This window comes from Prionailurus viverrinus, chromosome E3 (genome assembly GCF_022837055.1).
Source record: "Prionailurus viverrinus isolate Anna chromosome E3, UM_Priviv_1.0, whole genome shotgun sequence".
Lineage (NCBI taxonomy): Eukaryota > Metazoa > Chordata > Mammalia > Carnivora > Felidae > Prionailurus > Prionailurus viverrinus.
In genome coordinates this window covers 40,724,049-40,734,353 of record NC_062576.1, presented here as the reverse complement: position 1 = coordinate 40,734,353, position 10,305 = coordinate 40,724,049, and the positions used below count along the sequence as shown (strand labels likewise).

At 59.0% G+C, this 10,305-nt stretch overlaps 1 protein-coding gene across 1 annotated transcript; it reads right to left on the bottom strand.

Moving 5' to 3' along the window:
- Window positions 1–1,952: 1,952 nt before the first annotated feature.
- Window positions 1,953–5,994, bottom strand: PTX4 (pentraxin 4). Its single transcript, XM_047838388.1, has 3 exons — window positions 5,743–5,994; window positions 4,510–5,179; window positions 1,953–3,514 (listed from the first exon to the last, which is right to left on the bottom strand). The coding sequence occupies exons 1-3, from the start codon at window positions 5,992–5,994 to the stop codon at window positions 2,874–2,876; spliced, it is 1,563 nt and encodes a 520-aa protein (XP_047694344.1). The 3' UTR covers window positions 1,953–2,873.
- Between the last annotated feature and the right edge of the window lie 4,311 nt (window positions 5,995–10,305).

The window sequence follows — 10,305 nt, the reverse complement described above, 5'->3', positions numbered from 1 at the left end:
GACGAAGGGGCTGGACTTGTGCTGCTGCGGGACCAGTGGCCCTTGTAGAGGATAGATGGCCAGGTGGGGAAGAGAGAAACCAGCCCCAGCTTCCTATCAGGCCCTGGCCCCTGCAACATAAGGAGGACACCTGGGTCGTCTTGTCCTCTTTACCCAGAAACACGGCAGACTCAGGTCATAGCTGGGATTCGACAGATCATGCTTCAAAATGCACAGGGGACTTTGTCACTGGCCCCATGGGGATGGCCCCATTCAGACTGCCTTGCTCCAAACCCTGGATGGCTTCCCTTGTCTCAAATACTCACTTACCAGAACCCCCCACCACCCCCGCCGCTGGGTCAGCCCTGACTGCAAGCCCTTCCCCAGGCCGCTGTGCCCTCTTGGGATCCCCTCTCCCATGAAGTTTCCTGAATGTGGATGTGAGAGCCCACGGCGATGTTGTCTTTGCCAAATCCCTGTGGTTTAGGGTTTATGGACTCGTAGGGGGTGCTGCTGTGAGCTACCTGGGCCCCGGGGTGTTATAAGCACCCAAGGAGTGGGGGACACTCAGAAGTAACACCCTGAGTGGTCTTTTTATGCAGGGGGCCCCCGCTGTCTCTGAAGAAGTACTCAGATTACCAGTCTTCCCTAAAGAAAGATGTTCTTTCTCCTTCCTTAACAGCACAGTGGGACTGAGCAAGAGCTCCAGAAAGAGCCTGAGGCGCCTGGGAAGGAAGAGAAGGCGGAGCTCTCCCTGAAGGTGTGGTGCCCTGGGGAAGTTCCAGAGGAAGCAGACCCCAGTGATTCAGGGGGCATTCACGTGGCCACCCGGGTGGGGGTGGGGGGTTCAGTTCCAGAACCCCTCCTCAGACCTTGACTCATGGACAGGTGGTGTAGGGGGAGGTGCCTGGCTGAGTCTGAGCGGAAGGCCCCAGATTGCTGGGGCCACAGCTCTGCAGAGAGCGAGGGAGTCACCTGTCCCACGGGGCAGCTGCAGGGCTGAAACCAGGGTCCCTCGAGGCTGGGCTGGTGCGGGCTTGGGGGCCTCTCCAGTTTGCTTTCTCATTTTTATTTAAATTTCGTTAATGTTTATTCATTTTTGAGAAAGAGAGACAGAGACAGAGTGAGAGTGGGGGAGGGGCAGAGAGAGAGAGAGGGAGACACAATCCGAAGCAGGCTCCCGCTCAGAGCCGATGCCGGGCTCGAACTCACGAACGGATCACAACCTGAGCCGAAGTTGGATGCTTAACCGCTGAGCCACCAGGAGCCCCTTCTCACTTTTAAAGTGGGGCAGTTCTCAGGATGCCTGGGTGGCTCAGTCGGTAGAGTGTGCAACTCTTGACCTCAGGGTTGTGAGTTTGAGCCCCATGTTGGGTGTGGACATTACTTAAAAATAAAATCTTTAGGGGCACCTGGGTGGCTCAGTCAGTTGAGCGTCCGACTTCGGCTCAGGTTATGATGTCACGCTCCATGAGTTCGAGCCCCGTGTCGGGCTCTGTGCTGACAGCTCGGAGCCTGGAGCTGCTTCGGATTCTGTGTCTCCCTCTCTCTCTGCCCCTCCCCCACTCACGCTCTGTCTCTCACTAATAAATAAACGTAAAAGAAAAATTTTTAAAAATAAAATCTTTAAAAAATAAATAGAACTCAATGGGGGGAGTGCTGAGAACCCAGCCCGTTCCAAACTCCGTGATTCCACACCTCTCCCACGTGGGGCGGGTTGGGGGGGGAGGGGGCGACTACCCTGTTCTGTCTACACTGACTCCTTCCTGATTCTGTGAGCCTGGGTTTGGCTCCTCCTCGGTTTGGGCATCTCCACTCCGGAGGGGTTAATGTCCATCACCCTACGATGTCAACACAGTAAACCCCACCCCACCATGTGGCCCCGAAAAACTCCTCCTCCCGGGTGCCCACTCGAGGGAACGGGAGCGCGTGTCTGCACAGGGACTCACGTGACAATGCCTGGAGCAGCTTTATTCGCTGAAGCCGAAGCCTGGACACAGCCCCAGTGCCCATCAGCTGGTGGGGGCGGGCACAGCTGAGGACGGGTGCCTGACGTGCTGCCTCGTGGGTGAGGCCGGAGGCAGACACGGAGTGGGATTCCATCCCGAGAGATGTCCGACGTCCAGGCAGGTCGGCGGAGACGGGGAGCCGCTCCGTGGTTGCGGTGGCTGGGGTGGCAGGAGCGACCATGAACAGGCATGGTTTGCGGGTGAGGGGCCGTGGAAACCCCCTCAAAGTGGAACGCAGTGACGGTTGCCCAGCTCAGTAAACTCGCTGATCATCTTTGAACTGCTTCCGTGACACGGGTGAACTTGGTGACACGCTCTCCGGTGAGGGTCCGGCGAGGCTGCCGTTCGTTCCTGAATAGCTTGCTCCCTTTGTGGGTCCCCCGTCCCGACGGCTCTGGCAGCCCCTCCAGCCACCACAGCACCTTAAGGGACCCCCCAGGGCACCCGGCATAGGGCAGTGGAGCCCTGGGGCAGGAAATGGATCCCTGGTCCTCTCCACGAGGGACACGGGAGCAAGGACAGCCCAGAAGGACTCTTCCATAAGCCGCCTTAGAGAGGCCCACGGTAGTCCAAATGACCCACACTGTTTCCAGGAAAACGGGGTTCTCCATCGGCAGCCCCAGCCCAGAGAGTCTCCACTGGAGTCCTGCGCTCCCTGCTGGCAGGTGGGGCCCAGCTGGCATGGTGTCACAGCCCATTCTGTCCCTGCCTGCCATCCTCCCACAGCCCTGCTCTGCCCGGTGGCCCGCCCCCCCCTCCCTCCACGCTGCCCTGTCCCCTCCCCAGTCTGGGAGGGGGCCCTCTACGGGGGGGGGGGGTGCTGGGGCCAGGGGCCAGGTGGCTGGTGCTGCTTAGGCTGTCCCCGTCCAGCCCGAGAACAAAGCCTCAGGTACAGAGTGCCAGGCAGCTGCAGTTCACCCTCTGCACGAATCCGCCCACCCGGTGGGCGTCGTCCAGCGTGAGGATAGCGCCCGGAGGGAGCCCCCTCCCCGTGGCGAGGCTTGCCACCTCCCCGGGGACCAGCGCCCGGTCCCATATGGCCAGGCCCGCCACGCTCCCCACGAAGGCCTCGGAGCTGTCGAACCCACCCCCCACGCTGTCTTGCTCCTGGCCCAGCACAAGGGACCCCCCTGGAGGGATCTCGTAACCCTCCCTGAAGCGGGAGCCGGTGGCCACTAGCCTGCGGTCTACGTGGAGCCGGTACCTGCCCAGCGTGGACGTCCAGATGACACACACATGGTGCCACCGGCCGTCCAGCAGTGGCTGCAGGGGCAGCTCCCTGAAGGCCGGGTCTCCGATCACGAAGTGGACAGAGCCAGGGACCAGGGAGTCCCTGCCGTGCAGCACGAGCTTGTTGTCATTCTCCTCGGTGGCGTAGGAGAGCAGGGTGCCCAGGTGGCCCGAGGCCACGCGGACCCAGCTGCAGACAGACAGGGCCCGCAGGCCTGCGGGGAAGCCGGGGCTCAGGAAGGCGACGTTCTGGGTGGAGGCGTTGGGGAAGACGAGCACGGGGCCCACGTTGCAGGCTGGGGACAGACGGGAGAGTCAGCCCGGGCACCAGGGGGCCGCAGAAGCACCCATGACCGCGGGCACTGCCCTTGCTGTGGGGCACAGGCCACAGACCCCGTGGCCGACCTGCCTCAAGCAGTAACTGCGAGGGTGGCTGTGCACGGCCCTGTTGGTCCTTGCGGCCGAACCACCAGCCTGTCTCGCAGCCGGGGACGCCGGGAGCTGGGGCAGTCACACAACTGGGCAGAACCGAGCCCCCCCGGGGCTGCTGTAAGGGAGCCCCACAACTTAGAGGCTCAAAACCACACAAATTCAGTGTCTTCCGGGGCTGCAGGTTGGAGGTCAAAAGCCAGACGCGGGTCTCTCCCGCGGACTCGACTCACAGCGTGGGCAGCCGTGGTTCCTTTGCTGCCCTTCCAGTCTAGCGATGCCCCCACTCCGTGGCTCACGGCCCCTCCCGCACATCCGTCGAACCTTTGCCCCTGGGGTCACACCTCCTTCTCCGATCCTGACCTTCCTGCCTCCCCAAGAAGGGATAATCCCGGATTCCCTCCCATCTCAGGATGCGACATCGCAGACGGAAGTTCCCCTTGCTGTGTGAGGTGACGCATCCACAGGGCCCAGGGATCAGGACGTGAACATCTTTGGGGTCATTGCTCTTCAGGTCTGCCTGACCAAGGGTTTTGGGGGGGGGGGGGGTGGGCCCGGGGCGGCTGTACCTGCTCCGAGGTCCCGATTGGCAGGCTGCGGACCTACATCTCTAACTCGCTGGCCCACTGGACTCAAGAATGAAGGGGCGTTTACCCCAGTCCTGTGTGCCCATCTGTCCCTAACGCCCACGCTGCGGGGGACCCGCAGACAGACCATCCCCTGCACGGCCCCCTCCTTCCCGCCAGCAGGTGCGACTGTGAGGCCAGCGTCCTCTCCGCACAGCTCTGGGGAGGAGGCTGTTCAGAGGGGACCGGAGGCCCAAGGAGGCACCAGCGGGGGAAGGGCGGGCCATGGTACTTACTCTCTCCTGGTCTCTCGGGCGGCCGGGTCTGCCGGCTGCCTGGGCCTGGTGGCTCCTGCGTCCCCTGGAGACGGCCTGTGAGGTCCTGAGGTGGGTCCCCGGGCTCAGGCGGAGCTCTGAGCGCCTGCCCGCCCCTCTGCAGCTTCGGGGAGCCTGGGCTTGGCAGCCCCAGCTGGGGCAGGGGCAGCGGAGGGGGCAGGGGCGGGGGCAGGGCCGGAGTCGGCCCCGGGGCCACGGCGCCAGGACCGGCCACCTGCAGTCGTCCCTCGAGAGCAGCCAGCCTGGCGCCCTGGCTCTGCACCAGGTGCGTGAGGCCGGCCACCGTGTCCTGTAGGGCCCGCAGAGCCAGGCCAAGGCTGGCGAGGCCATCCCCCTGTGCCTCCCGCTCCTTCCCCGCCTGGGCCAGCTGCCTGTCCCTGTCACTCAGGGCGGAGTCCAAGGCCAGCAGCCTGGAGTCCAGCTTCCGGCTCCTGCGCTGTGACTTCTGCATCCAGGTCTTGAGGCGGCTCAGGTCACCCTGCACAGCGGTCTGTGACCGGTTCACGGCCAAGGCCACAGCCTGGGTCTCCAGGGCCAGGCTCTGGAACCGAGTGTCAATGTCGTAGGACAGGTTGTAGTTGCTGGCAAGGCCCCGCAGGTGTGTGAGGGTCACCTCTTGGAGCCTCCGAAACTAGAGAGAGGACACACAGCCATCACAAGGGCCGAGGGCCGGGGAGGACGCGGCACATGACTTCCCGCTCATGCGTCTGGGCGCCTACCAAGCCCTGGCCGTGCTCCGCACTGATGTGATCCCCAGGCCGCTGCTGAGGGGTGGGCCGATTACCGCGGCCCCGGGGCGGCCGAGCTCAGAGACGTGGGTGACCAACCCGAGGGCCCCGGGCTGCACTAGGTGGGGCGAGGGCTTCGGGCTCCCATGCCCCCTCCGCCCCACATCCCCCAGCCCTGTGACCCTCAGGGTCCTGCCCCCCCGTGACCCTGCGCCCCTCCAGCTGCACTTCCCAGGGCTCCCCGTGCCCCCTCCCAGCCTGACGCCCATCCAGTCCCGTGGTCACTTGGCTTATCTTCATAACAGAGCCTAAGAAACCTTCTGTGCTGCTTTCCAGCCACAGGTGACAATAGCATCGGCTGAACGGAAGAACCGAGGACTCCACGTTTGGGTCCCCAGAGGGCCGACAACTTCCCACTCTGTTTCTGTGACACCATCAACTGCCCCGCGTAACTGGGCACCCTTACCTGCTCTTCTAGTCTGCGGAGCCTCTCGAAAAATGGTTTTCTTTGCGCTGCAGGGCCGGCTTCCTGCGACAGAACCCCATGCAGATACACAGACACAAAAATAAGGAAGACAGACAGGGTCGTCCGTGGGCCGCCCATCCCGAGGACGCGCACAGGACGAGGCCGTCTGCTGTGTGCTCCTTCGCCACCCACAGCCCTGCTCGAGTGCCACGGGAGCGAGCTTCCTCCCTCCACCACCTTCGTGCAAAGCATCTGTCCGCCAGCCGCCGAGCTCTGGGGAGATGGTCACGTGTCCCAAGGACACGAGCTTAAAAACAGAGGCAAACAGTTTCTCCGGAAAATAATTCTTCTGGGTGAGATCCCTAGCCTGGCTGGCTCAGAGGCAGACGGAGGTGATGGCTTTAGCAGGGACGCACGGACTCGTGTTCCCACCAAAGAGAAGCGGAAACAGGACAGGGCCCAGCCAGGGCCAGGGAGCCCCCGGGGCCAAGTCTGCGGTGGGGCCCAGCGTGCTAGTCCCATGAGGCCCATCTCTCTCCTCTGGATAAGGCAGAGGACGGGGTTGGGAGACGTCTTAACTTATTTTGGGGTGTAGGTTGTGTGGTGGGCTGCATGGTGGTCCCCGAAATGGTAGGTCTGAGTCCTAACTCTGTGAATTGCCTTGTGCCTGTGAATAGGAGTCTGTATGGAAAAAAGACCCTTGCGGGTGTCATTAAGGGTCTGGCGATGAGCCCATGCTGAATTAGGGTGTCCTTAGAAGAGACAGAAGAGGCGAATACACGGGGGGGAGGCCATGGGAAGACGGAGGCAGAGACTGGGGTGACGTGGCCACCAGGAGAGCCAGGGGCCGGACGAGGCAGGAAGGGTCCTCCCCCTGGAGCATTGAGGACCTTGACCTTGGACCTCCATTGGTTACTGGCCATAGGCTGCTGCCCAGGACGCTGCCGCACTTCCGGCCCTCTGGGACTCCCCCTGCTCCACCCTCCACCTATCACTCTCCCAGGCCACGTTGGATCCTTGTTCCTGCTGCTGTCTCTGTCCCTTGTGTTCCCCTGGCCCTGGGCTCTTTCACCTTTGTCATTTTGCTGCCATCGAAGGGGCACCTGGGGGGGCAGAGGAGCCATGCATGTCTGAGCACAGCCGCGTGTTGAACTGGACGTGCTTTTATCCTGCTTCCTCCCTGCATCTCGGTCCCTACAGCTGGCCCTGGGGTGAGGTCCCCACCTGCCCCATTTATTTAGGCCGATGGCTGTGCTAGTGTAACCAGTGATCGCCACAGGGGAGCTTAAAACAACGGTAGTTCTGGAGACCAGCGTCCCAGGGCCCTTCTCCTTCCTCCCCAAGGCTTCAGGGGAGGACCCTCCTGCCTGGTCCAGACCCTGGCTCTCCTAGTGGCCATGTCACCCCACTCTCTTCCTCTGTCTTCCCACGGCCTTCTCCCCCGTGTCTCTGTCCTTCTGTCTCTTGTAAGTTACACTGCTCCCTGGATTCGGGCCCACTTGCATAATCCATTACGATCTTGAGGTCTGTAACTTAATTACATCCACCAAGACTCTTTCTCTGAATAAGCTTGCATTCATGAACTTGGATCTACTTTTTGGGAACCACCGTGCAGCTTGTGACACGGAGGTTTGAGAGGCTAGGGGTGTCCAGGGATGGTGGGGAGGCTGGGACACGGCACAGGCTTCAGTGAAGAGACTCGCGTGAATCTGGACACAGAGCTGCCGGCTCCCCAGTGCCTGCTTGGCCTCCTGCAGCTGGCGACTCCTCTGCACGTCAGCTCTGCCGTGGGATGTGGTCAGGTGGCTCTCTGGAGCCGAGCCGTCTGACCCCGGAGCAACCCCCCCTTTCCTGCCATGTGACTGGTCGGAATTGCGCTGCACCACGGGTGTAATGAAACCCACACTGGATTACAGGACTTCATACGAGAAAAGAATGTGAAAGATCTCACTAAGCATTGTACGTTACATGTGACATTGAAATGGTAACATTCTGGATCGACTGGGTTAAACAAACTATGTTCTTGGGGCACTTGGCTGGCTCAGTCAGTAGAACATGCGACTCTTGATCTCAGGGTGATGAGTTCAAGCCCCGTGTTGAGTGTGGAGCCTACTTTAAGACGTACGTATATATATATTTGTATTGTGTATGTAACACGTATGTTAAAATTAAAATGATCTTCACCTGACCTTCTTACTGTTTTAGTACAGCTAACAGAAAACTTAACGTTACATATGGGGCTCACAACCTATTGTGATGGGACAGCATTGCCCGGGGAAAGACTGGATATGCAGCTGTGTGCAGGCATGTAAGCACGTGTAGGTGTGCAAGTCTGCAGTGTGCAAGCATGTGCGGACGTGCAAGTGCGTGCAGGTGCACTGCGTCAGGTGACTTTCAATCTCCTTCATCGTCAGTTAAAAAAAAATAATTTTAGGGGCGCCTGGGTGGCTCAGTCGGTTAAGCGGCCGACTTCGGCTCAGGTCACGATCTCGCGGTCCGTGAGTTCGAGCCCCGCGTCGGGCTCTGTGCTGACCGCTCAGGGCCTGGAGCCTGCTTCGGATTCTGTGTCTCCCTCTCTCTGCCCCTCCCCTGTTCATGCTCTGTCTCTCCCTGTCTCAAAAATAAATAAAACGTTAAAAAAATTAAAAAAAAAATCGTAGTGGAAATTACACACAAAATTCACTTATTTTAAGGCTAATGCTGAAAGCGAGTAATTGAAATAAATGTCTACATATTGGCTTGTGGGACTCTGAGGTTCCGCTAGCTTCCAGAAAGCAGCAACCAAAGCCAGGCACCTGCCCCCAGGAGGGTGGGAGCTATTTTTAAAAAATTCTCTTAGATTTTTTTGTTTTTATTTCACTCTAGTTAATTAACACACAGGGCAATATTGGTCTCAGGAGTAGAATCCAGCGACTCAAGGGCGGGAGCTTCCTCGGGCCTGGGAGAACTTGCATTTACCAACAAAAAGCACCTCCCTTCCCCCATCTATCAAAACAAATTCCCCTCGTCCACACACAGAGCTTCCCGCCCTTCACTGTCTCATGTTTCATGTGACGGCTCAGCTAAGGGTCACTGGACACTGGGACCTGCTGACAGAAATCTCCCCGGGGCGGAACAATGCCAAGAGCCAAGGAAAAGCTCAAAAACATCTTAATCACTACCCCCGGAGAGGGAAGAAAAGCTTTGTGTCTGCAAGGCCAAAAAAAAAAAAAAAAGGATCTTAGGAGAAAAGGAATAATCAAGAGGAAAAAGTTGCTCTTGAAAATGAAAACGAGGATTTTCCAAATAAATAAGTAAATCCGCAGAGCTGAAAGACAAGGTTTGAGTGATTGCCCAGAAAGTAGGGCAAAAAGATGAAGAGATGGGGAAGAAAAGGGAAAAAAACAGCCTTTGAGGTCAACCCGATAAAACACGAGTGTAGAGAGTGAGACTCAAGGTAGCGGGGAAGATAATCCAGGAAGGTGTCACAGCCCAAAGCACCCACCATCCCCAAGGCCACACGCCAGAGGGGGCCAGGTCTCTCCTCCAGGGTCGGGACCCCACGGAGGATGGAGAAGATGCTAAAAGTGTCCGCAGAGGAAACACCTGGTCACGTGGGAAAGACTGAGACATTCCTCTGAGAACTGAATGCTGGCTGCCGAAAGTACACGAGCACACCTTAGCATTTCTGAGTAGAAATTATTTTCAGTGTTTATTTATTTTTGAGACAAAGTTTGAGTGGGGAAGCGGCAGAGAGAGAGGGAGACCGAGGGTCTCAAGCACTGACAGCAGAGAGCCCCATGTCACCAACCGTGAGATCATGATCTGAGCCGAGGTCGGACGCTTCACCCATGGAGCCACCCAGGCGCCCCCAAGTTAGTTTCATTTAAAATTGTTCATCTCGCTCATGGGGCGCCTGGGTGGCTCCGTCGGCGAAGCGTCCGACTTCGGCTCAGGTCATGATCTGGTGGTTTGTGGCCTTGAGCCCCGCATCTGGCTCTGTGCTGACGGCTCGGAGCCTGCAGCCTGCTTCGGATTCTGTGTCTTCCTCTCTCCCTGCCCTTCCCCCACTCGCTCTTTCTCTCTCTCTCTCTCTCAAAGATAAATGTTAAAAAATTAAAAAAAAAATTTCATCTCGCTCCAATGTGAACTGGCCCAAAGGCATTTTTCAAATACGTATAGGCTTAAGTTTATCTTCTGTGCACCTATGGGCCTCATAGGCTTGGGGAAAACACGGGGATGGAAGTTGAATGAAGTTGCTGTAGGAACCGGAGAGTGAGGCTCTCATCCAGAAGCGGACTGGGAGGAATTCCCCGAGTCCCAGGAAGACATCGTCCTGGACTCCTCGCACCTGTCACAGCCCACACCCACTCCATCGGCTCCGCTCCTGCAGAAGCATCCCAGGCCAGCCGTCCTCACCGCCAGGCCCATACCTGCGCAGCACGAGCCTCGCACCTGCGACCCTGCGACCGCCGCTGCCCCCTACCGGCCGTTCTCCTGCCTGCAACCAGGCCGAACCTTCCAACAGGAGACTCCTTCTCAGCCTGCTTGAACTTTCTTATCTCTCTTTGCCGACGGACATTA